The 27,628-nt window shown below is 40.6% G+C and overlaps 2 protein-coding genes across 2 annotated transcripts in view; one reads left to right on the top strand and one right to left on the bottom strand.

Moving 5' to 3' along the window:
• Positions 1–102: 102 nt before the first annotated feature.
• Positions 103–27,628, bottom strand: part of LOC128318941 (uncharacterized) — a 27,829-nt gene continuing 303 nt past the window's right edge. Inside the window, exon 2 of the mRNA XM_053237155.1 lies at positions 103–7,860. Within this exon, the coding sequence (XP_053093130.1) occupies positions 6,937–7,788 (852 nt within the window). The 5' untranslated portion in view covers positions 7,789–7,860 and the 3' untranslated portion in view covers positions 103–6,936. The remainder of the gene's footprint in view (positions 7,861–27,628) is intronic.
• Positions 26,529–27,628, top strand: part of LOC128318940 (cathepsin S-like) — a 14,434-nt gene continuing 13,334 nt past the window's right edge. Inside the window, exon 1 of the mRNA XM_053237152.1 lies at positions 26,529–26,736. The gene's annotated coding sequence lies outside the window, so the exon portion shown is untranslated. The remainder of the gene's footprint in view (positions 26,737–27,628) is intronic.

The following is a 27,628-nucleotide window of genomic DNA, read 5'->3' as shown; positions in this document are numbered from 1 at the left end:
TCAAATTCAATTCAAAAGCTTTATTGTCTATCCCAAATAGGGTAGAAAATTGTCTTTAGACAAAAGGCTCAACACACAAACAATACAAATAATCATCACAACAACACTTTACATTACATACATCACTTCACAACTATAATAATACATAAAAAATTCATTTTAAGATCCTATTTAAAATACCAATCGCAGTTGGGATAAAGGTCGTCTTATACTTGGCCCTTTTCACTAAAGGCACTTTATACCGTCTGCCAGAGGGAAGTAACTTGAAAGAACTATACAGGGGATGAGACGAGTCTCCCACAATAACAGAGGCTTTCCTTTTTAATGCCACAGTAAAGAGATCAGTGAGAGGTGTTTGTCTCTCACCAAGTATTTTACTCGCCACATTTATAATCCTTAAAAGTTTGTTTTTGCTTTTCACAGAAAGAGAGTTAAACCAGGATACAATATTAAAAGTAAGAACAGATTTGATAAGTGATTTATATACAACCATCAAAACGTCCTTTTCAATGTTAAAACTCCTCAGTTTTCTCAATTAGCCTAAACGTTGATAAGCCTTTTTAAAAACATTGTCTGAATGCTTAACAAATGAAAATTGGGAGTCAATCTCTGTACCTAAAAATTTAAAAGATCCCACCTGTTCAACTTCCTCTCCATTAATTAACACAGGTTCACAAAGTGCTCGTACATTGTTCACCCCACAACACATTTCTTTAGTTTTATTAATATTAAGCTGCAAAGAACTCTCCTCTGTCCAAACTGTGATAAAATTAACAAAATTGAGGTAAGTATTTAATGACTGAATATCCTTTACACATCCCACCAGTGCCATATCGTCTGCATATTTTATAAGCGTCAATTTATCGTTATCACAGGTCACTTCGTTTGTATAAATAGAAAATAGAATTGGTGATAAAACACACCCCTGTGGAAGGCCAATGTTTAAAACCACATTCTCCGACTTTTTGCCATTCACCAATACATGCTGCGGACAGTCCCGTAAAAAAACTGTTAATCCATAAGATAAGGGTTTGGTGCACCTGCAACTTCTCCAGCTGCCTCAAAAGAATATTTATGTTCACAGTATTAAAAGCAGAAGAAAAATCCATAGAGCCGAATAGGTGGTAGCACCAAAACAACTCAACCCTATTAAAGAAATCTAAAAACAATCTAGAGCCAAAGAGCTCACACAAGGGCAAGACACAACTCAAAATTTGGCAAAAACAAAACAAAATGGGAACAAATGATTAAAAACAAACCAACAAAAAGGAAAAAAACAATATCAATAATGATAATACAATAAAAAAAAGCCAAGAAAGCAAAGTGAAACAAAACAGAAACAAAACAGCAGTGCTGCCTGAAGAGCGGGACAGAACTGACGGTAATCTTCGTCACCCCGACAATGAGCACACAGCTGAATATGCAATCGAGCCTAGTCAAAACAAACCAACATTACTACAAAAACAAAAGTCATTCAACTCAACTAAGCGATAAAAAAGATCACCTACCAAAGTAGTAAATGTCAATTAATGATGTTTATGTGAGCAACAGCCGGTATGCCAAAGATACAAATTCGCACAAACAGTCATTAGGCCTACCACTAATCCTAACCAGAACTCAATAATTTACCTCGACAAACCTGGGAGCAAGCAGCCTATCATCAGCGGTGTGTTTTGTTAAAACACACGACATCTCCAAATTACACTACAATCAAGTAGAAATAAGTATTATTACTTAAAACAAACACTAAATGACACAAAGCCACCCCATTAACAAACATACCTCTTCGGTAGTGCTTAAACGGAAAGGGCTGATCCTCGACCATAACGCATCCCAAGTGGCATAGACAGATGCTTAAATACCCCAATAGCAGAAGCTCATAGGCCATCCATCCACAATATAATTACAACACCAAAAAACAAAACATTGTTACCACACTCAACTACATTCTACCTTCTGCTTTTTAAATCATCACCCGATAAACTAAGACTAATAAACCACACCAATCAACTCCAAGGTCGAAAAAAGCAGATGTACTAGATACAGGACCTGGGGTAAAAACTGCCCATATTACCCTCCCCACTGCTCATGGGAGGTAGTGGACATTAGAATATTGTCCTGCAGTGGCTCTGCCTGTCCGTTACACAAGCCCTGCATCTGTACCAGGCTGGCCTGAGGACAAGGCAACAGACATGGGTGGGGAACTTAACATTGCAGATGGAGAACCCAGCTCTAAGCTACAAGATGGCCCATTGGCTGCTGAAGCCGTAGCTACTATATCAGAGGATGCTAATAATTCAGAAGTGGTGGGGGTACCACCACTAGGAACCTGTGACAGTACAGACCCGAGCCCATTAGAGGAAGCATCCACTGAAATTAAGAAAGCCTCATTCAAATTAGTTTATTTTTTAAATTAGTTTAAAATATTGTCTTGTTCAGCAATATCATAATCAGAGTTTGACACATTCTCTAACAACTCCTGGGAGTTCCTCAGCTGGCGAATCAGATGTTTCAACAGGTTACTGCCAAGAATAAGATCGTCATCCTGTCCATTAACTACCAAAGTCGGAATGATAACGTAAAAGCTGCTCTTTAGACAAAAGGCTCAACACACAAACAATACAAATAACCATCACAACAACACTTTACATTACATACATCACTTCACAACTATAATAATACATAAAAAATTCATTTTAAGATCCTATTTAAAATACCAATCGCAGTTGGGATAAAGGTCGTCTTATACTTGGCCCTTTTCACTAAAGGCACTTTATACCGTCTGCCAGAGGGAAGTAACTTGAAAGAACTATACAGGGGATGAGACGAGTCTCCCACAGTAACAGAGGCTTTCCTTTTTAATGCCACAGTAAAGAGATCAGGGAGAGGTGTTTGTCTCTCACCAAGTATTTTACTCGCCACATTTATAATCCTTAAAAGTTTGTTTTTGCTTTTCACAGAAAGAGAGTTAAACCAGGATACAATATTAAAAGTAAGAACAGATTCGATAAGTGATTTATATACAACCATCAAAACGTCCTTTTCAATGTTAAAACTCCTCAGTTTTCTCAATTAGCCTAAACGTTGATAAGTCTTTTTAAAAACATTGTCTGAATGCTTATCAAATGAAAATTGGGAGTCAATCTCTGTACCTAAAAATTTAAAAGATCCTACCTGTTCAACCTCCTCTCCATTAATTAACACAGGTTCACAAAGTGCTCGTACATTGTTCACCCCACAACACATTTCTTTAGTTTTATTAATATTAAGCTGCAAAGAACTCTCCTCTGTCCAAACTGTGATAAAATTAACAAAATTGAGGTAAGTATCTAATGACTGAATATCCTTTACACATCCCACCAGTGCCATATCATCTGCATATTTTATAAGCGTCAATTTATCGTTATCACAGGTCACTTCGTTTGTATAAATAGAAAATAGAATTGGTGATAAAACACACCCCTGTGGAAGGCCAATGTTTAAAACCACATTCTCCGACTTTTTGCCATTCACCAATACATGCTGCGGACAGTCCCGTAAAAAACTGTTAATCCATAAGATAAGGGTTTGGTGCACCTGCAACTCCTCCAGCTGCCTCAAAAGAATATTTATGTTCACAGTATTAAAAGCGGAAGAAAAATCCATAAATAAAATCCTAACTCAACAATCTGCCGCATCCAAGTATTTTCCAACCTTATCCATCAGAGTGAGGGTGGCATCTTCAACTATACACCCAACTCTGTAAGCAAACTGCAAAGGATCCAGTTTCCCAGTCAATTCTTGGGAGAGTTGTTGACGAACTACTCTCTCCATGCACTTACATTTACATTTACATTTATGGCATTTGGCAGACGCCCTTATCCAGAGCGACTTACAATAGTGCTTTGAAGTCTATCCAAAAATACATTCTGATACTGGCTCGGTAGGTCTTACAAAGCACAGATGTTAAAGCCACTGGTCTGTAGTCTATAAGATCCTTAGCATGTGCCTTTTTTGGCAGTGGAATAATGGTACTCTCTTTCCAGGGCTGAGGTACAACATTACAGTCAAATGACAACTGAAAAAGCTGTGTTAACACTCCCTTCAGCTGTGTTGCACATTCTCTCAGCACCTTCCGCTTTATTCCATCAGGCCCCATTGTCTTTTGGGGTTTAACTCATAATAAAACCTCTTCCACTGTCTTTTCCTCTATTATTATAGGGAGAAACACAGGATGCCCTGTTGGAGTCCATTTCTCATCAGAATTATTATTAAAACGAGCTTAAAACTGATTCAATTCAGAAGCAAAACAGGCAGAATCAGGACACTGAATATTATTATGCTTCTGATTCCTCCCCATCATACTGTTTAGGCCTTGCCAGGCCAACTGTGCATTACTCATTTTAAACTTTTCCTCAACCTTCCGTTTATACTGCAGTTTAGCCTCCTTAATTTTTTGCTTTAATTCTTTTTGCAAGAGTTTAACACCATGTTTATCTCCATTTAAAAAAGCTATTTTTTAAAGATTCAAACAGTGTTTAAGATCCTTTGTGACCCAAGGTTTGTTATTTGTTATTAGGGTATCATTTTACACGTTTCACAGGAATAACACTGTGTACACAAAAATCCACATACCCAGATATAGAAGCATTTAACATATCCAACATCATTTCCACAGTCCTTTAAAAATACATTCCAATCTGTACCTTCGAAACATCCTTTTAGTGTTTCAATGGAATCAAAGTCCCATACCTGAATAGACCTGGTTTCCTGGTTTCTTTAGTTTTTGCTTATACTGAGGCAAGAGAAGAACAGCATTATGATCAGATTGACCCAGAGGGAGACGTACCTTAGAGATGTAAGCACCAGGTATATTTACATAGCACAGATCCAATGTTTTATCCAGTCTAGTGGCAGATGTGACATATTGCTCCAGATTCGGCAGAAATGTAGTGACGTCACATCGATTAAAATCTCCAAGCAGAAACACTGGCTGATCTCCAACTCCGTTTACAATGTTATTAAAAGTGTCTGCAATGCTTTTAGCATCGAGCATAAAATCAGGTCCCGGAACATACACCAATATCACTGTAAATTGGGTAAATTCTCGTGGAAGATAATGTGGACGAAAGGAAACCACCATGATTTCATAGTGTTTTGAACACTGGGTTTCCCTCAACGTAAAGTTAGTCGCCCATCTATTATTTACAGCCATGCAAAGCCCCCCACCAACAGTTTTCTGCGTTTTAAGAATATCTCAATCAAACCGAATCAAAGTAAAACCATCCAAATGAAAGTCCACTGTTTCCTGAGAGAGCCAAGTCTCGGTAAAACAAAAAAGGCTTGTGCAACTATAATCCTCATCATATCTGATCAATGCAAAAAAAGTTTATTCCTCAGAGATCTGACATTTGATAAGATGATGGCAGGTAAGGGCAGCCTGTGTCCTCAAGCCAAAGCCTGTATTTGGCCAAATACAGGCTTCTGCTTGAGGACACACACCAAATGCATGCCCTGCTTTGCAACAAAAAAACAGAGATGATTTGCCCTACAGTGAAAATGAGTGGTGTAACATCCCCACACACCTCACAAGGCAATGTTGGCCTGACTCTGTTCTTCTGAAGCTTAAAGTTTTGCCACCCTGCACTACTCTGGCTTTGCAGTGGTTTCAATCCCAAAACACGCTCCAACATGGTCAGGATTCCCTCCATGGTTTCACCAGACTTGTGTGACAGAGCTGATGAGCTGACAATTTCAGGTGTAACATTTGGCTTACGCTCCACAATAGTGGACCGAACAGCAACTTCCTGCTTCAAAAAAGTAATGGCCAGCGATGTCAAGTCAAGTCAAGTGGAGTTTATTGTCAATTCAACCATATATAGCCAGTTAGTACATACTGAAATGAAACAACGTTTCTCCAGGACCAAGGTGGTACATAAGACAAACACCGAACAACACAGAACTATAAGGGACTACATAAATTTATACATAAAGTGCACAAGTGCAAACATGCAGACAGCACAAGACAGTACAATGACTACTGGGATAGACAATGGGCTCAGTAAGTCCCAGTGCAGCGCCGACCAGCACACAGTTCTATTAGAAAGTGAATCCAGTGACAATAGTGCAAAGAGTACAATATAAGCTGCTGTAGGTGTAAACATAAGAAGTAGCAGCCTATGTACAGTATAATAAATATTTGTAGCAGCATAATGTAATGTGCAAAGAATTGCAAAGAGGATGGAGGATGCACAGTTGTGTGTGTGTGTGTTCTTTCAGTCCAGTTTCTGAGTATTGAGGAGTCTGATGGCTTGGGGGAAGAAACTGTTGCACAGTCTGGTCGTGAGGACCCGAATGCTTCGGTACCGTTTGCCAGACGGCAGGAGGGTGAGGAGTGTGTGTGGGGTGTGTGGGGTCGTCCACAATGCTGGTAGCTTTGCGGATGCAGCGTGTGGTGTAAATGTCTATGATGGAGGGTAGAAAGACCCCAATGATCTTCTCAGCTGTCCTCACTATCCACTGAAGGGTCTTGCAATCCGAGACGGTGCAATTCCCAAACCAGGCAGTGATGCAGCTGTACAGGATGCTCTCGGTAGTCCCTCTGTAGAACATGTTGAGGATGGTGGGTGGGAGATGTGCTTTCCTCAGTCTTCTCAGAAAGTCCAGGCACTGCTGGGCTTTCTTGGTCATGGAACTGGTGTTGAGCGACCAGGTGAGGTTCTCCGCCAGGTGAACACCAAGAAATTTGGTGCTCTTGACGATCTCCACGGAGTAGCTGCCGATGTGCAGTGGAGAGTGGTCACTCTTTGCTCTTCTGAAGTCAACAACCATCTCTTTAGTTTTGTCCACATTTAGAGACAGGTTGTTGGCTCTGCACCAGTCCGTTAGCCGCTGCACCTCCTCCCTGTATGCTGACTCATCGTTCTTGCTGATGAGACCCACCACAGTTGTGAGTCATCAGGGTGAACAGCAGCGGACTGAGCACGCAGCCCTGGGGGCCCCAGTGCTCAGTGTGCTGGTGTTGGAGATGCTGTTCCCGATCCGGACTGACTGAGGTCTCCCGGTCAGGAAGTCCAGGATCCAGTTGCAGAGGGAGGTGTTCAGGCCCAGCAGATTCAGCTTACCAATCAGGTGCTGAGGAATGATTGTGTTGAATGCTGAACTGAAGTCTATGAACAGCATTCGAACATGTATATCGTTATTGTCCAGGTGGGTGAGGGCCAGATGGAGGGTGGTGGTGATGGCGTTGTCTGTTGAGCAGTTGGGGCAGTAAGCGAATTGCAGAGGGTCAAGTGAGGGGGGCAGCATGGTCTTGATGTGCCTCATGACGAGCCTCTCGAAGCACTTCATGATGATGGGTGTAAGTGCAACAGGATGGTAGTCGTTGAGGCAGGACACTGAAGACTTCTTCGGCATGGGGACGATGGTGGTGGCCTTGAAGCATGTCGGAACGACGCCGCGGCTCAGGGAGATGTTGAAGATGTCGGTGGGAACATCCACCAGCTGGTCTGCACATCCTCTGAGCACTCTGCCAGGAATGTTGTCTGGTCCAGCAGCCTTCCGCAGGTTGACTCCGTGTAGAGTCTTCCTCACATCGGCCGTGGTTAGGCACAACACCTGGTCCTTGGGAGAAGGAGTGTTCTTCCTTGCCATTACAACATTCTGCGCCTCAAACCGAGCGTAGAAGTTGTTCAGCACATCTGGGAGGTAGGCATCACTGTCACAGGCAGGTGGTGATGTTCTATAGTTTGTGATAGCCTGGATGCCCTGCCACATGCGCCGCATGTCTCGACAGACCGAGAACAGCATTGATTCTCTCTACCTTACTCTTCTCATCTTGCATGAACATCAGCTGCTGTCCACTGCTCCACAGGTCTTCACCTAAAAATAAGAGAAAGCTCAAGGTATCTAATAAACAGTATCTAATAAACATCACAGTAAGCTCACAGGATGGATCATCGACCATTTTGCTTTGTTTCATTTTCATTTTGCAAATTCTCTCAAGGGCACAATCAAATCTGCCTCTCCCAACTGATGGCATGGGAGTAAACATGAATAACCCTCTACCTTTCCCAAAATCATTCCCTGATGCAGAAAAGTACAGTATGTAAAAATACAACCCACCCCTCTTGTAAAACTAATTATATGACCCCTCTTGTCAAACTAATTATGAAATGTCACTGAATTGAAAAAACAATCTGAGCGATAATCACCCCTTCAATAAAGAAAACACATTAGCCACTCAGTCAATTAAGCAATGGTGTTACTGTGACACTAGTGGGAATATTAGTCATGTAAACATAAGACACCCCCCCCCCTAATTTTGAGTTTAATTCTCATCCATGCTAATTTTTCATGTTGGTTTGAAATTGTTTATTTTTAGTTACTTCTTGTAGTCCACTTATGTATAAACTGTATTGATGCCCTTTGCTCTAACATTTAGAGTAACAGTGTTACATACAACCTTTAGGGGGAGCTCTATACTGTAGCGTTGTGTTTATTACTGCAGGTGAAACAGTGATGAGTAGGTGGCAGACAAAAAAAGCTTCACTAATGGTTCTTTTCATTATTACCTAAACAGGTAAGATTAACAAACTGCATTAAATATTGTGTTGTGTATAATATCTGTTGATACATCTCAGTTGAATTCTTGCTGTTCTGTCTTGTGTATGTGTGCAAATGCAGTGTATTGTCACTCGAGCAAGATGTGAAGAATCAGAGCTAATTGAAACTTAGCATATGCGATCCTTTTGGTTTATTCCTGCATCGAAGAGAGCATTTTGTAAGAATATGTGATTTCTTCATGTTATTTTTGTTTATTAAGTGAGCCTGGTTCAGAGAATGCAAATTATAGATTCTATCGCCACATGTGCAAGTCAAATAGTGATCGCCATTTTGTCATGTGTAACGCACATCTCCGCTATGTGTCTGTGATACTGGACAGACACGATAATTGAACAAATAGAGCTGAAAAGGTGGATATTTAATGGTAATGGCATAAGGTAATTTCAGATGATCCATGTTGTTTCAGAATCGTACTGTCATGTTGAAATAACAACAGTGGATGCGATCAAAGAGTTAATATGGAGAGACTGTAATTAAAGTTAACTGTAATTTGCCTGTTAAAATGTTGTTCTCTTTATTGTTCATTGTGTTGAAAGAATATATTAAGTGTCTCCATGCACTCCCTCTGGTGACGAAATTCAGTACTGAGCCACACAGCTCCAGACCCCGACTCACACGTCACCCATGGCACGACCTCCTCCAGAAATTCTCAAAGATTTGCCTAAAGTAGTCAGTGAGCTTTCTTTTGTTGTTTTAATAGCAGTTAGTTTATCTGCAGTAAACATGCAGTCTAGTGTAGTGCTGGTTTTATTCTGTTCTGTTCTTTAGTAGTGTCCACGTTCTCTCTCCTAGGTAAGACTCATCCCCCTGATGGTGTCTTCGACCTCATGTTGAGTAACTTCTGGGAAGCAGCAAAGCAGGATTGAAATATGAGACTGCGGGTCAGCAGTTGGGGCAGACAAGGAGGAGAGAACATAAAAAGAGGAGTGAATTTTGTCAATTTTGGTTTTTAAAAGAGGTCATAAAATCGTTGCATTGTTCTTCTGTAGCTCCTGTGAGTGGAGCAATTTGAGGTTTAAGGAGTTGATTTATGGTGGAGAACAACTGTTTGGAATTGCCAGAACTATTTTGAATAATATTTGAATAGTACTGTGACCATGCTTCTTTGATGGACTTCAAATAAGCTTTTTGGTGGTCCCGATAGGCCAGCTTGTAAACAGTAAGTTCAGAAGCATTATACCGCCGCTCAATGGCACATCCAGCTGCTTTCATTTTCCGCAGATCACTTGTGAACCAGGGAGCTGAGCGAGAAAACGCAATTGTCCTAACTTTAACGGTGCATGAAGATCCAAAATGCTGCACAGTATCTTATTATAAGATTCCACAGATTCAGTGACTGATGAGACATTTACAGAATGAAGATGCTGAAGGCTTAAGGTCAAGTTTTCTGTGTTAATGTTTTTCAGATTTCTGAAACGTATTTCACGTTTGGGCTTGATGTGGGAAGACAGAAAAGGCAGCTCGACGGAGATGACCTTATGGTCAGATACAGATCATACACAAATGGTGCATTTAAAAGGGGAGACTCGGTAATGACCAAATCAAGAATGTTCCCCTTAGTGTGTGTAGGAACATCAACATGTTGCCTGAGGTTTAACCAATCCAATAACTGCAGGAATTCTGTAGCAAGATGGCAAGAGGGGTTGTTGACATGAATGTTAAAATCTCCAAGTATTATTATATTGGAAGAGGTTGTGCAGAAAGTTAAAAGAAAATTGTATAGCTCTGAGATGAAGCATGCATTTAGTTTGGGTGGCAGGTAGATTAATAGTACTGTCATTGTGAAAGGGGGCTTACAATTAAATGCCAAACATTCAAAGGAAGACAGCTCAGGGAGGGCCAGAGGGGACAGATCTAGGTGACTGCGGTAGATGACAGCCAGGCCACCACCACGGCCAGTGCTACGAGCTTTTTGTAAATAACAGTAACCAGGAGGACAGGTCTCATTTAAAACAGAAAAAACATCTGGTTGATGCCAGGTTTCTGTGAGGCACATTATGTCCAAACTTTTGTCCCAAATATGATCATGTATGAAGCAGGATTTGTTTGTGAGGGATTGTGTATTAAACAGTTCAATTTTAATTTTAGATGAAGCAGTGAATCTCCTTACTGGCCGAAGTAGGCTGAAATCCACTCCACGTTTTCTGTCTGGCTCCATGTGTGGCACTGTTGCAGTATCTCCAGTGCTACTAATCCACAGATTATCAGTCCTCTGATGACGTGGAAGAGATGCTACAGGGCGCACAGCTGCCCAAACGGAAGGTATTTCGTTACCAGACCGGGAGTAAGCAAACTTTCGCCGAGAGCTTCTGTGGATATACTGGGGACGACGTAGGAGTCCAAGTTCTTTAATGACTGATATACATGATGGAATGTTATGGTTGTTATATTCTATCAGTTGAGTGGCCGAGCAGTTCATTATGCCAGTCACACGGGCTCCACGTCTGTTGTTAGTCGCTAGCCACAGGGGCAGTATACAAAGAACAGAGAAAGGGAAGAAATCGGCACCAAAAAATCATCCGTGATGTGGCTGGAGAAATCGAGAGCAGAAGAGATAAATCATAGTGAGCACCAAAAGGAGATGTAAGCGCTGGGAATGCAGGCAGAGCCAGGAAAAGCTGCAGCCGGTTAGCTGCACAGCTAACCGCAGGCAATTGCTATTAATGAGCCAAGTAGAGTCAACTGAGTCGGTAAAATCCGTATAACAGACCGCAAATGTTATATAGAAGTAGCGCCATTAGTTCTAACGTTGTATTGCTATTTTAACAGTTAAAACTCGAGTGGAGAAGCCGCGAACAGACAACGCCAGTGTCCTCTCGAACCCGCATCATTTGAAAAAAAAAAAAAAAAAAAAAAATATATATATATATATAAAAATTATAAAAATTTATAAAAAGCTCCTACTCTTACACAACTCCTACTTTTTACTAAGATTTTTGTACACTTAAGTCAAAGCCTAAAACTATTCTTAAGAGCATTTCTGAGAGGTTTTATACATACAGCCCCAGAGCATAATCAGAGAAGGTCCAGAAAAATAAGAAGTGGGAGTACCAGGAAAATTAGACAATTATCAAACAGAAATTAAGAAGAGATTGCACAAAAAAGAGATTGCGGAGATTGAAAGACAAAGATTTCTACTGTTTCATAACATACTCATTAGCCATCTGAGGAAGAAGTACAGCTCAGAAAGCTTTAAAAACAAACATGTGTATGATAGAGTGCTGTCCACTAAACTGAAGAAATACATGCTCATATCTACAGCCAAACAAGCTGTGGGCATCTCACAAAGACATTAAAAGAAAAATTTAAATGACACACATCTTATATTCTCCTCTAAGAGCAATGTCAATAGCTGCACAAGTGAGATTCTGAAAATGGTAACAAACCCAGGATTGAAGAAGATGTGTCATCATGGAGCCCTCACCTCTTGCAGAGATCATCAAGACCCTCACTGGCATCCACCAGATGCAACATCAGGCCCTCCTCAGGCTGCACAGATAGCAGGAACAGCACTTCCAGGCCCTTCTCCAAGCCCAGACAGAGAAATGGCAGGTGCTGCAGAGCCTGGTCCGGGCAGCAGGTACTCCAGCAGTGGCCACGCTGTCCACCGCAGCATCATGCTCCACAAGATGAGACCGCAGGATGACCCAGAAGCTTTTGTGAAGCTTTTTGAGCGTGTCGCAGCCACTTGGGGATGGTCAGAGTCACAGTGGGTGGTCCGCTACTTTCGGGGGAAGCCCAGCTCGTGGCCCAACAGCTTCCAGTCATGAATCTACTGGAGTACCTGGACCTTTGCTTTTCCATGTAGCTCATTATAATCCTATGGTGGAGCATTTAGGTCAAGAGAAAACACTGAACCGTCTCATGGCCCATTTCTATTGGCCAGGCATTTACAGCAATGTTCGCTGGTGGTGTTTGGCATGTCACAAATGTCAGCTGGTGAATCTGCCTGCCTCTCCAAAAGTGCCATTGTGCTCCCCTCCATTAATTGAGGTCCCATTTGAAAAAATTTGGCTCGACCTCATCGGGCCATTGGAATGGACTGCATGGGGGCATTGCTTTGTACTAGTCCTAGCACACAGTGTTGCGGAGTCACTCTTCAAAATAATCTCCCAAGTCAGAATCCTGAAAGAGATTCTGACTGATCAGGGCACCATGTTCATGTTACACACCCTTCGAGAACTTTATGAATTATTAATTAAATCAATTTGTACCAGCATGTACCATCCACAAAAAGATGGCCTGGTCAAACAATTTAATCAAACTGCTGAAAAATATGATTTGGACATTCCTGAGCTGCCGGTGATCCAGACCTCCCCCCCTTCACTCTGGACCTGTCCACCGGCAATGCTTCATACTGCCACGAAAACGCTTCAGCTGTTTTCCATGGACTACACCAACTCACATTGTGCTCACACACACGCACACTACAGTGTAAACCCATATGAGGATGGGTTCTCTGTTGAGCCTGGTTCCTCTCAAGGTTTCTTCCTATCACCATCTCAGGGAGTTTTTCCTTGCCACCGTCGCCCTGCTTGCTCATCAGAGACGGCACACACACACACTTCACTTTTGTTTGTGTAAAGCTGCTTTGAGACAATGACCTTTGTAAAAAGCGCTATACAAATAAAAATGAATTGAATTGAATTGAATTACACGATGGTGCTCGGAATTGGGATAAGTTGCTCGAACTCCTGTTATTTGCAGTATGAGACATCTCGCAAGCCTCTACAGGGTTCTCCCTGTTTGAATTGCTATATGGGTGCAAGCCATGGTGTCTTAGAAGTCCTCAGAGAAAACTGGGAGCAGGGCCCTTCTGAGAATAAAAATGAATTTCAGTACATTCTTTAGCTGAAAGCAAAACTCCACACACTGTTGCAATTAATGCAAGAGAATTTGAAGCAGACACAAGAATGTCAAATGGACAGAGATGAGATGACAGATGATCACAGTGTCAAAATCAGGTGTCCAAAATCTTTTTTTTCATTAGTGATGGACCAACAATGCAAAATAGGGGAAAGAAGAATTGATTTTTACTCATCCATTGCAGATGGACTTTATTGCAGTCAATTGGAATCGTCTTAAAGCAGGCCATGGGAAGGGTCTGGAAAAAGGAGTTGGAGCAATTATCAAGTGAACTGCAGGTTCTCAGGTGACCAGGAGTATTAACATTCCAAATGCTCTAGTCCTTTTTGATACCCTTCTGCCATTGTCCAAAATAAGGCTGCTCTTCTCTTGTGGAAGAGAAGGAGATTTGGGAAGTAGCCTCTCTCATTCCACATGATCTCCCATCAAGTTATCAGCACCAGCGATGGCACAATTCAATTTTCTAAATGTCAGATTGAGACTGTTCAATGTTCATTTTAAAGAGATCATTCTGTGAATATCCTGGAGAAGTGGTCATTGATGAAGGTGATTCAGCATGCAGTTTTCTTTCCTAACTTTTGCTAATGTTTTCTGTATCAATCCAAGCCTGTTTGTTGTGGTTTGTGAGAAGAAGTGTACATTTTTGTAGAATGACCCATATAAGTTAGCTCACTTATCTGGAGGAGAAACAGCTGCATAGTCAAGGTTTGCAGCAGGAGCCCGGCCTACACACACTGCTAGCATTTCTGACTTTATCCCACACACACTGGTAGTTTTTCTGACTTTGTGCCACACACACTGGTAGCTTTTCTGACTTTATCCCACACACACTGCTAGTTTTTCTGACTTAATTAGTTTAACTGACTTAGAAATTTAATATAAACAGATTAATTGACCACATCATCAAGCTGAACAGATAGAATCAGTTGTAACCAGTAAAACTGAAAGATCAGTGAAGTGAGAGCAAGATTTACATGAAGACAGCTGAGTGATCCTCTTTCTCCCAGAAGAGAGCAGCACTTTCACCAGATGTTCAACTTCCTGCAGCCAAACTCACTGAAGCACAACACACAGCACTGAATCTACAGCTACACACACTCTCTCATCACACTGATAATGACTATTAACTCTAATAAAAGAACACACAATGTCCAAAATGAAGCTTTATTTCAGCAGAGCAAAACTACAGGAAGAGCAACAGGACAGTGAAGAGAGTAAAGACAGAAATGTCAGCATTGTGTAGAACTGAAACTCTATTGTAGATGGATGTGTAAGCAGCTCAGTGTTAAATTCTATCTTGGAGCTGAGAGTCTTCACTCTGGCTCTTGCTGAACGTGACCGGATGATTGACGCCGACATGGGAGACCGTACAGACAAACTCCTCCCCCTTTTCCCAGAGTGCTTTGCTGAGTTGATTGCATCATCCACAGACCTTTGCTCTGTATGCAAACTGCAGGGGATCCAGCAGGGGGTCTGTAATAGCCTTCAGGGGGGGTTAGGAACAGGTGTTCCAAGACTTTCCTGATCACAGAGGTAAGTACGACTGGCCTGTAGTCAATTCAGTCCTGTAATGTTTGACTTTTTGGTAACTGGAATGATGATAGAGGTCTTGAAGCATGTAGGAACAGAGCGAAGTTCCAAAGATTTGTTGAAGAAGGCTATTAAAACTGGTGCTTATTGTTCACAGCAATGCTTTAGGTTGGAAAGTCAGACTAGATCTGGGCCTGGAGCTTTTCTCAACTTTTGTCTCTTGAAGAGCCCGTAGACGTCCTGCTCGTTGATGATGAAATGAGCAGAGGGGAGTGAGGTGAAAGCCAATTTTGTTGAGAGCCAGGTTGGGTGGGGGGGTTTGTTAGTTGGGGTTGTGGGCGGGGCTTGGACTGGGCACAGGAGTGTTAATTGTATTTTCAAATGTACAATAGAACTTATACAGGTTGTTGGTGAGCTGGCAGTCATTCAGGAGAAGGGGATTTCTTCTCACCTTGTAGTTGGTAATCTCCTGGAGGCCTTTCCAGAATGATGTTGCATTGTTAGCAGCAATGTGGCTTCTCTGAGCATTTTCTCTTTGCTGCTTTCATCCCTTTCTCCAGCCTGTACTTGGCCTCTTTGTAGAAAATTCTGTCCCTACTGTGGAATGCTGCCTCTTTTTCCCTACAAAGCTGCCTGAGTTCAGCTGAAAACCACAGTTTTTCATTGCTGTGTCTCACCAGTTCTTTAGATGAAATACAGCTGTCTTCGCAGAAGTCTGTCATCTCCTTGAAAACAGTCCAATTTGTGGATTCAAAGCAGCCCTGAAGCTTTTCAATGTCTCCAGCTCTTCTGATGCGATGACAGGTTTGTTAGTGGGCCAAGCAGCAAAGGTGGATAGGCACCCCTTAGTGAATGCTTTCCTATTATTATTATTATTATTATTATTATTATTATTGTTATAATACTTCCTATAGAATGCTTTGTGCACTTTTTATGAAATTTGGCACAGGGAGAGAGGACAGTCTCAGCTACCTTCACAGCAATTTTGGTGTATGCCACTCAAGCGTCACCAATAGGGCAAATTTGGTAACATATGTTTACAATAATAACTCCTCAATAGAATGTTGTAGAAATGTGATTCCAATTTCCTCTGATTCTTTGGGTCAAGCCACATTCATCAGACACTATGATGTTACTTTCTGCAATATTCAATATTCCAAGTTTAAAAAAAATAATTTCTCATCTTCTTCTACAAACTTTGTTCCATCATCACCAAATTTGAATCACAGCATCATCATACTATACTCAGAAAATAAGTTTCTTTGACTTTTGGTATATGAGATGGTTTGTCCATAACACAAACGAATTTGATGGAAAAGCTGCCAAACAGGAAGTGAAGGCATATATCAGCAACAGGGTGACGTATTCTGACCATACTTTGGAGGGAACTGAAAAACCTCACGATAAGGGTCTAACAGAAGGTGTGTCTATATTCACCTCTAGGTGGTGCTGTAATTAACAAATTTGTAAAATTGCTTGTATCTTTTGAACTACTCACCATTTAATCAAGATTCTTATTCCTATTGATTCCCTTGAATGTTGTGAGTTTAAGGAAGTTGTGATTTCTAAACAGGAAGTCAGCCATTTAAGGTTCCGAGTGTTGGTGATCAAAGGAATTTGTGAATTTGGCAGAAACCTGCCTCTCCTTTGTCTCCTTGTCTGGTTAAGCAGAGCCAGGGCACTCGTTGTTAGAATTTCCAAAAACTCTGATGCTTCTTGAATAAACTCCAGAATAATACCAGGTGGAGTGCTCTCCTTGAGCAGCAATAAGTTTTCCCTGCCCCAAGTTAGTTTTCCATGCCATAGACAATATTAACAAACAAAAACACACACAACAGTTAGGAGCAACAGATCGTTTGTTGCCATTCGTGGTGCCATCTCAACTTAACATTTTAACCAGCACTGTCACAGTACTGTGATGAAGCTTAATTCCTGACTGATACATTTCATGAATGTTATTGCTATGTAGGTATGAGCATAACCGCTATGCTAAAACCTTTTCTAGAATCTTGGAGATAAAGGAGAGGTTTGATATTGGCCTACAGTCGAACAGCTGACAAGGGCTGAGGTCAGATTTTTTTAATCAGGGGTTTGATAACTGCTAGTTTAAAGGATTTAGGTGCAAAGCCAATACAACACACAGACACACACACAGGCACACAGCTCTGCACAGCTCAGCTCTCACTCTCCTGAGGCTCTCATCTCTCACCTCTTTAACAAAATTATTTTTGTTGATAATTCTGTTTTCTCCTGTTTATGGCTAGTTAGAGAGTGAGGCTAGAGTTTTGTTGTTTTTGTTTTCTTTTTGAAAAGTTAAGAAGTTTACTTCTCCCGGTAGTTAGGAACCTTTTTTGTTTGTTATTTCGGCCTTGTCCCTTCTTGACGTTTTGTCACTTCCTTTTATGTTAATTGTAAATAAACATTTGATTTTTGTTATTGCTTAAACTGGTGTTATTACTGGCTGGGTCAGGAGAGGAGATCTCCAGATTCTTTTCTTTTCTGTTCTTTATTACTTTTTTGTTACTTTTCTTCCCCAACCCTAGACGAGAGGAAACGTAACAATGTGGATAACTACCTTTGTGAGTAAATACCTGGCTGCCACTATATACTTAACTAGTGCTGCTTCTGACCCTAAAGGCCTAGCTAATTTCACTTGCCATAAAATAAAGTCTGCTATAGAGCCCACAGGTGCAGGCTCATCCTTACCACTCATTCTCCTGATTAAACCCTCCATTTCTGAACTACCACGCACCTGCTGCCACATACCCCCACAGCCTGACTCAGGATGTGGAACCATCTGGCCTGCCTGCCAGTCACTGCCAGCAGGTATTTGGGAGCATCCCCATGCACAGACCTCACCTTCACCCGGCAAGCTCTATCCAATGGTGCACCTTGAACCAGGGGGATGAGTGAGAGTGATAGAGAGAGAAAAGAGGGGGGCTATCTGACATACACTATATTGCCAAAAGTTTTGGGACACCCCTCCAAATCAATGAATTCGGGTGTTCCAATCACTTCCATGGCCACAGGTGTATAAAATCAAGCACCTAGGCATGCAGACTGCTTCTCCAAACATTTGTGAAAGAATGGGTCGCTCTCTGGAGCTCATTGAATTCAAGCGTGGTACCGTGATAGGTTGCCACCTGTGCAATAAATCCATTCATGAAATTTCTTCACCACTAAATATTCCACGGTCAACTGTTAGTGGTATTATAACAAAGTGGAAGAAATTGGGAACAACAGCAACTCAGCCACGAAGTGGTCGGCCACTTAAAATCACAGAGCGGGGTCAGCGCATGCTGAGGCACACAGTGCACAGAAGTCGCCAACTTTCTGCAGAGTCAATTGCTACAGACCTCCAAACTTTGTATGGTTTTCAGATTAGCTCAAGAACAGTGCATAGAGAGCTTCATGGAATGAGTTTCCATGGCCGAGCAGCTGCATCCAAGCCTTACATCACCAAGTGCAATGCAAAGCGTCGGATGCAGTGGTGTAAAGCACGCCGCCACTGGACTCTAGAGCAGCGGAGACGTGTTCTCTGGAGTGACGAATCACGCTTCTCTGTCTGGCCATCCGATGGACGAGTCTGGGTTTGGCAGTTGCCAGGAGAACGGTACTTGCCTCACTGCATTGTGCCGAGTGTAAAGTTTGGTGGAGGAGGGATTATGGTGTGGGGTTGTTTTTCAGGGGTTGGGCTTGGTCCCTTAGTTTCAGTGAAAGGAACTCTTAATGCTTCAGCATACCAAGACATTTTGGACAATTTCATGCTCCCAACTTTGTGGGAACAGTTTGTGGATGGCCCCTTCCTGTTCCAACATGACTGCGCACCAGTGCACAAAGCAAGGTCCATAAAGACATGAGGGCCTTTCGCACCACATAGTACCTGAACTAACTGTGGAACTACCCACTTTTTGGCGTTTTCGCACCTCCGGAACTGGGTGTGATTTTAGTACCGGACTGCCTTTTTCGAGAACCAAATTAGCTCCTACTCCGGAGCAGGGTCTGACCAGCTCAACTGGTACTATCCGTGACGTAAGTAGACGTTGATTGGCCAAAAACACCCTCACCCACCATGATTTAAAACACTGTGTAAACATACTGTAGTGTCAACTTATTTCACAAGTATGGAGAACAGCGACAGATGGACGTGAGACACAACAAAAACACAGCTCCGATCACAGTGTCCTCCATCCTCTGGTTGTTTACGTTGTTCTTCTTTGTTTCCGTTGTTGAACGCCGCGCACAAATGACGTCACTGTCGATCGGCTTACGTCACTTCCTAGTGCCCACTGTCGGTGCGAATGCAACCCTTTAAACGGTACTGCGAAATAGTTCGCGCAAAATTGCCCAGTACTTTAGTACTGCAAATTTACTGCTGGAACTAAAGTGGTGCGAAAGGCCCTATGGATGAGCGAGTTTGGTGTGGAGGAACTTGACTGGCCTGCACAGAGTCCTGACCTCAACCCGATAGAACACCTTTGGGATGAATTAGAGCTGAGACTGCAAGCCAGGCCTTCTCGTCCTACATCAGTGCCTGAGCTCACAAATGCGCTTCTAGAAGAATGGTCAAAAATTCCCATAAACACACCCTAAACCTTGTCGAAAGCCTTCCCAGAAGAGTTGAAGCTGTTAAAGGGTGGGCCAACTCCATATTAAACCCTATGGATTAAGAATGGGATGTCATTAAAGTTCATGTGCATGTAAAGGCAGATGTCCCAAAACTTTTGGCAATATAGTGTAGATGGCCTCTGCTTTAGTTTTTTTGTCTTTAGTCAAAAAACCCCAAAACCTTTCTTCAAGAAAATTAAAATGTGACAGAAAGAAAAAAAAATACAACAAATTAAAATGATATCATAAAATTATCAATGAAAATAAAAAAAACGGTATAGTTTAAACACTGACACAGGTGAGAAACTCCTAGCAAACGATTGGAAAACAGAAACTACCATCAAGATCTGTGAATTAAAGAATATTCATTATTTGAATTAAAATGATGTTTAATTTATTCTTCATAGTTTTTGTTTGTTTTTTTTTTGTTTTCTTTTTTCAGGGATGAAACAATTGTTTCATGTTCGCTTTAGTGGCCTCTGTATTGCGGCTTAAGCACATATTGGCCTGTTGGTATTCAAAATTGTTTTTGCTGCAAAAAGGGCATGAAATAATTTGACTGACTTCACTTTATAATATAGAGCATAGATGGACTTAATGAAAACTTATAAGAGGTGAATTTAGCTGAATAATTGATGCATAATAATTTGCCAAACAAGGTCTTTACGCTTTGTAAAAATGAATTGCACATTTACTACACAATAGTTCTCTAATTGTGAACCACACAAGTGTTTATAAATAAAATTTAATTTATATTAAATAAAATATTTGAGTGCCTAATTTTGGCTTTATTGAACAAAGAACGGGACCTTAATTAACCTCTATGTGTTTCTTAATCCAAAGAATATAGTATGATCCATTAAATTAAAACAGTTTTCACAAAAAAAGTGTTTATATCAATTATGCAGGGTCTAAAGCTAATATTATTTGATTTTTTTTAATGGAGTACATATGGACTCTTACAGGCCCACTGCAAAATGAAAAACAAACAAACAAACAAACAAAATTTTATATATATATATATATATATATATATATATATATATATATATATATATATATATATATAATATGGTACATTCTAATATGGACATTATGAGCCTAGAATAGATCCTTGTGGAACACCAAACTTTTGTACACACAGAGAAGTCACCATTCAATTTCCAAACTGATAATGATCTGTCAAATATAACCTGTGCCAGGAAAGAGCTTTTAGAACATTTATAGTCATTCTAAGGCTACTTTTTTGTCTTGTAGGAATAACACATTTCATATTTTGGCTGCATCTTTGATGATACTATGCAGTTTTAGTGATGTTAGGTACATAGGAATCAATAATGAAAAAGCTCCAAGTTTCTAAACTGTAGTTTATGGTATGAATAGGCATCAAGCTCTTACGTGAAATCATAATCCTTATTACAAGCAGACATGGTATGCAACATCAGAATTTGTTTTATTGCCAAGATTTTATGTAGCCATATTCCATTTGACGTAGCTGTGCCACTGACTAGTACAACTGTGCATCATCAGCATAAAAGTCAACATTGTTTACAAATTCCATGTCTAAGTGGCTTATGCTCATAAATTGGCAATGCCATGCAAATTAAGATCTCAAACCACATGAGAAAGTCTATCATGTTTTCAACCCTGCCATTATAATAAATGCTTAAAGACCTTTTACAAGAAATGTTTGGTATTCTTAGACAAACAGCTATCCTTTGACTTCTAAGAAATCCTCTCTGTAATAGATTTAGCAGGATGTGGTTTTGTATATATGTATAGACACAAAAATGTCTTTTCCTGTTCTTTGTGGTCATGTTGTTTTGCTAGTTTTCAAAGCCATGTGAGAGTTTTACTTTAGGATGACTTTTATGCAACAGCATAGCTATTTCACCACACATTCTCAAAATCATAGATCAGCATTTCAGCTTTACTTTGAGGGTATTAGGCACTTTAAGCCTAATTTCATTTCATTATTCAATTTCAACTTCAAAATACTGTGGTGGACAGATAAAATAATAACTTTGTCCAAATATTTATGGACCTGACTGTATATACCAATGTAAATATAAATTGCTTGACTTTAATGCAGCTTTTGATACCATTGATCATGCTATTCTCCTCTAGACTAGAAAATGTTGTAGGTGTTTAGGAAATGGCCCTTTCCTGGCTCAGGTGTTATTTGACTGATCGTTATCAGTGTATAGATGTAAAGTGTGACTTCTCTATGCATACTAAGGTAAAGTTTGGTGTTCTGCAAGGCTCTGTTTTAGGCCCGCTGCTCTTTTCTTTATATATGCTACTTCTGGGTAAAATTATTCGTAAACATGATATTAGCTTCCACTGTTACGCTGATGATACACAGTTGTATGTTTCAGCAAAGCTAGATGAGAGACGCAAGCTTAATAAAGTTGAGGAATGTGTAAAAGACATTAGAAACTGGATGCTTATTAACTTTCTTCTACTTAATTCTGACAAGACAGAAGTAGTTGTACTAGGACCACATGCAGTTAGAAGTAAGCTTTCTGATTGCATAGTACCTCTGGATGGCCTTTCTGTTTCATCATGTGCAGCAGTAAAAGACCTTGGTGTGATTATCGACTCTAGTCTTTCTTTTGAAGCTCATGTAGATAATATTACTAGGATCGCTTTCTTTCATCTCAGAAATATTGCTAAAATAAAAGAAATATAACGTCACTACACGAGGCAGAAAAATTAGTTCATGCTTTTGTTACCTCTAGGTTGGATTATTGTAATGCCTTACTGTCTGGATGTTCCAGTAGACGCATAAACAAGCTCCAGTTAGTCCAGAATGCAGCAGAAAGAATCCTTACTAGAACCAGAAGATATGACCACATCACCCCTATCTTATCCACACTGCGCTGGCTCCCAATCAAATTTACTTCTACTACTATTGACCTATAAAGCACTGAATGGTCTCGCACCACAGTACCTGAGCGAACTTTTGGTCTTTTATGATCATCCATGCCTGCTTCGATCAAAAGGTGCAGGCTATTTGTTGGTACCTTGAATAGTGAGGGCTACAGAAGGGGGGCAGAACTTTCTCTTACAGGACTCAGACACAGTCTCAGTGTTTAGTCTAGACTGAAAACATATTTGTTTAGTCAAGCCTTTTGTGAATAGTTTTTTCTTAGGTACAGGGGCAGATCTGGAGGGTTCATAGGCATAGAGTGTTGTGGTGAACTGGGATGTTTGGATGCTGTCGCCCCCCCACTCTCACGTGTTCACTCAGGTTTGTCAACGGTGGAGTGGCTGGCTGCTTTATGTCCCAGGGTGCCTTCATGTCTGTGTTAGCTTCTGGCTCTCCCTTTTAGTTTTGCTGTCATAGCTAGTCTTGCCGGTTTCCCTGCTTACACTCTGCACACAATGTTCAATTTCTTCAACCACTACAAACAATGAAAATACCTAATAATCTCTCAATCTTGCAAATTCTCTCTCTCTCTCTCTCTCTTTCTCTCTGTCTGCCTGATCCATTCTTATGCCCTGCTTCTAGTTGGAGTTCTCATCACTTTGAAATCAATTGCTGCTGCTGAGGATGACCCCATATTGTCAGTCTAAAGATACATGAGATTACTGTGGATGGTACCACTTAGAACCCACGAAGATGGCTTTTGAATGCAATTGATAAGAACAGTTTTGCCATGATGGCTTTAGGACTGCAATTTTTTGCACTCAAGACTTCATCAGTGAACAGTTGATCTACCCCCAGCTGCCAGACTCCTGAACACTGTGCTGCCCCTCCCTACATACATCAACCTGGGATGCAAGTAACTCCGTCCACCCCACTGCACATATATCACATACATAGTGTACTGCACACTGTATATGGCTGTGATGACAACAAGACTTGACTTGACAGTGAGACACAGACACAATAAGATACAGACATATTAATACAGGGAGAGACAAACACAATGAGAGACAGACACATTGTCTCACTGTGTCACTCTCTCATTGTGTCTCAAAGTGAGAGTGAGAGAGAGAGACACACACTGAAACATAGTAAAAGACAGACACAGTGAGAGATAATGTTAGACAGACACAGTGAGTAACAGACACATTGTGACATAGGGGAGGTGATAGCTCAATGGTTAAGGCTCAGAAGGTCACGTTCCAGCCCCAGCACTGCCAAGCTGCCACTGTTGGACCCTTGAGCACTCCTCTGTGCTCCAGAGCCTCTGTATCCAGCTTCCTAACAAGCTGAGATATGCAAAGAAAAGAATTTCACTGTACTATAATGTATATGTGATGTATATATGGTTTTTACAGTAGAATACAGACTCATACACATTATAGTCTTCACAGCTTGTTAGGAAGTTAGGTGCAAGGTCAACCATGATATGGTGTCCCCGGGGCAGAGAGGGTTAAGGGCCTTGCTCAAGAGCCCAACAGTGGCTGTTTGGCAGTGCTGGGGTGCTTGAAGCCCAAACCTTGTGGTCAGTAACCAAAACTACTGAGCAACCACTGAAAGACAAAGAGAGAGAGAGAGAGAGAGAGAGAGAGAGACACACACAAAACCCACAATGGTTATCTGCAGGTTCCACCAGTGTTATCAGTTTTATCAGGCAAAACGAACACATTTTTACAGTGCAGCGTGGTGTGGGAAGGGGTGACACACACTTCTGGGTTTCACATCCATACAGTCAACAATGGCAACAATGTAATTTATAACATTCATGCCAATAAAGCACTGATGAACTGATGAACAGACGTAGGAAAAAGAAAGTACACCCTCCTTCATTTCTATGTTTTTACTTTTCAGTGCATAAATAACAATTGTGTGATCCTCACCAACTTCTGTAAACATACAGGATACAGTAACTCATATTATCATTCTTTACAACTGTGGTGAGCAGAAAAGCATCTCAGATGCACAACATATTGAATCTTGAGGTGGATGGGCTACAACAGCAGAAGATCACATTGGGTTCCATTCCTGTCAGCCAAGAACAGGAGTCTGAGGCTATCATAGGCACAGGCTCACACAAACTGGACTGTTGAAGACTGGAAAAAGACCAGGTGATTTTTTTTATCTTCAACTGTCCAGTTTGGGTGAAACTGTGCCCATGATAGCATCAGTTTCCTGTTTTTGGTTGAGCACTTTCATGGGTTGCACATCACTGTCCAATCTCACTCTGCTAGTTTTTCTTCTAGTCTGATGCTGGCTCAAAGATACCAAGCTACACACAAGACAGGAGCCAAAAGAAGAAAGACAGACAAAGACATATGTCATGTGTCATTCCGAAGATGAACATATGAATTATTGAATAGTTTGTGGAGAGAGCAAGGCAGTGTGTGTACCTGATGGACCTTGTAGAGCTTCTCCTGTTTCTGTGTTTGGATACTAGTTGAGTTAACTTTAAGTTGATCTCACACAAACCTCCACCACACTTGGGGTTTCAGACTTGGCGAAACACTGGATAGTGTGTGTGTTTCTCTGAGTTTGGAATGTGAAGTGGAGCAACGAGAGGAGAGAGAGAGAGAGAGAGAGAAGGCAAAACCCGTATTACTGCGATTTCTTCATGAAATTCCTCCACTGTAGATCAGCTGTACACTTTTCTACAAGAACCTCCACCATAATGCTGCTTGATGAAAGTGGTGTACATGGTTCCTTGTCTGTCATATGTATCCCATAATTCTGTGCAGCAGGCAGTGTGGAGAAAAAAATGGCATGGGAAAACATGTAGGAACAGGTGTAGTATGTGTACGGTTACTTATAATCGTCAAAGCACTTCTGTAAGTGGCTCTGGATTAGAGCATCTGCTAAATGCTGTAAATGTAGCCATGTGATTCCAGCGTAGGTGTTTATTTTTAAAATGCTTGCTTAGAAAAAATAAGAAAACAGAGCTTAACTATATATTAGAATATTAAAATATTTTCTTAAGAATAATAATATGCTCAAACCAATCAACATTACAAAAAATTCAGAACCTTTTTTTTGATCCTAGGGTGTGGTGGGAGAAACATTTTTTACTGAAAATAGGTTCTACTTCATCTCACTGTCTCTGTGCACCTTGCCTCTTCACCAATTTCCACAGAGAATGGTGCAAAAAAAAAAACACAAAAAAAACTTTGAGTGACACACTGGACAGTTGAAGATTAGAAAAAAAAAATCCTGGTCTTTTTCCAGTCTTCAGCAGTTCAGTTGAGTGAGTCTCTGATAGCCTCAGATTCCTGTTGATAGCCTCAGATTCCTGTTCTTGGCTGACAGGAGTGGAACCTGATTTGGTCTCCTGCTGTTGTGGCACATTCACCTCCACCACATCCACCAAATGTTGTGCATTCTCAGAGCTTTTCTGCTCACCATGGTTGTAAAGAGTGCTTATCTGAGTTACTGTAGACTTCCTGTCAGCTCAGACCAGTCTGGTCATTCTCCTCTGATCTCTCTCATCAACAAGGTGTTTCAGCCTGCAGACCCTCCACACTCAGGATTATTTTCTTTTTCCCATCATTCTGTGTAAATTCTAGAGACTGCTGTGTGTGAAAATCCCAGGAGGTCAGCAGTTGGAAATATTCAACCCCGCCCTTCTGGCACCAACAACCATGCCATGATCAAAATCACAAAGATCACATTTTTCCCCCATTCTGATGTTCGATGTGAACATTACCCGAAGCTGCTGGCCCATATCTGCATGAGTTTATGCACTGCACTGCTGCTACATGATTGGCTGATTAGATAATTGCATGAATGAGTAGGTGCACAGGTGTTCCTAATAAAGTGCTCAGTGTGTTTGTGTGTGTGTGTGTGTGTGTGTGTGTGTGTGTGTGTGTATATATATATATATATATATATATATATATATATATATATATATATATATATATATATATATATATACACACATACACACACACACACACACACAAAACATCATTTTGGGCAAATATATTACTATTATTAAGATTTTTTAATGATACCTGTATATATGCATGCCTGTTTTTTTTTTAAAGAACACTTCAATAAAGCTAAACATATTCTAGATTAAGATAAAAAAAAGGAAAGGGAAATGAAGGCATGAGGGTGAGGTCATTTCCTCCTATAGCCTTATATACATTGAGAACTGCAACCAGACTTATAGTTTCTCTCTTCTGCAAACACATCCACAGGTAAGAGATATCTCTCTCTCTCTCTCTCTCTCTCTCATACATACACATAAGCATGTTGCATGCTCATTTAGCATTAGATTATATTGCATTTACATTCTTTGGTTTAAAGATGAATCATTCTGTTGCATGTGATTATTGGTTTAATTTCTAGATTAAGTGATGAATTGTTGCTGTCAGTAGGACTGCAATCTCACACACCTGCCATGTTCATTCCTCAAGAAGACAGAGAGGGCTGTTTACACTGTAGAGAATTTATTAACAGCTGTTAGGTATTTCAGATAGACATGTTAAGCAAAAAAAAAAAAAGTTTGCATTCCTATGATATACAAAGAAATGTAATTAATAATAAGATGTTTAGTGTATTATAAGTATGTAACACAAATGCCACTATCTATATCATAGTTCATTAAATCTGAATCCTGCCCGTCTGCCCCCAGAAACTGGAAAGTACTGGAAACAATTCCAGATAAAAAAAATGTCAGCAGTGTGAGCATTCTGTGTGGCTCTGACAGTTCCTCAAACTCAGCTACATCATTCATAATTATTCTCAATTAGCCAATATGCACAGGTCTGTTTTAAATTTAAATGTGTCACATTAAGAGTTATAAATCTACAGTCTGTGCAAAAGAAATGGCAATATTTATGTGCTTAAAGTTCTCAATACTCAGATTCACACTACACAGGTGTTTAATATTTTCTTGGGTAGTGCTTTCAGGACTGACATTTTTCAGGAGTGTGTTTAAAATGTACACTTCAAGCCTGATTTAAAAAAATATTGGATAAAAAATGTGAATTCACAAAGCAGGTTTTGTACTTTCCTGTTAATTACAATCAGATGCAGCATAAAGGCAAGATATACTCTATTTTAAACTAATACACGGAAGTACAAATA

This window comes from Pangasianodon hypophthalmus, chromosome 9 (genome assembly GCF_027358585.1).
Source record: "Pangasianodon hypophthalmus isolate fPanHyp1 chromosome 9, fPanHyp1.pri, whole genome shotgun sequence".
Lineage (NCBI taxonomy): Eukaryota > Metazoa > Chordata > Actinopteri > Siluriformes > Pangasiidae > Pangasianodon > Pangasianodon hypophthalmus.
This window is presented reverse-complemented; position numbering and strand designations above follow the sequence as displayed.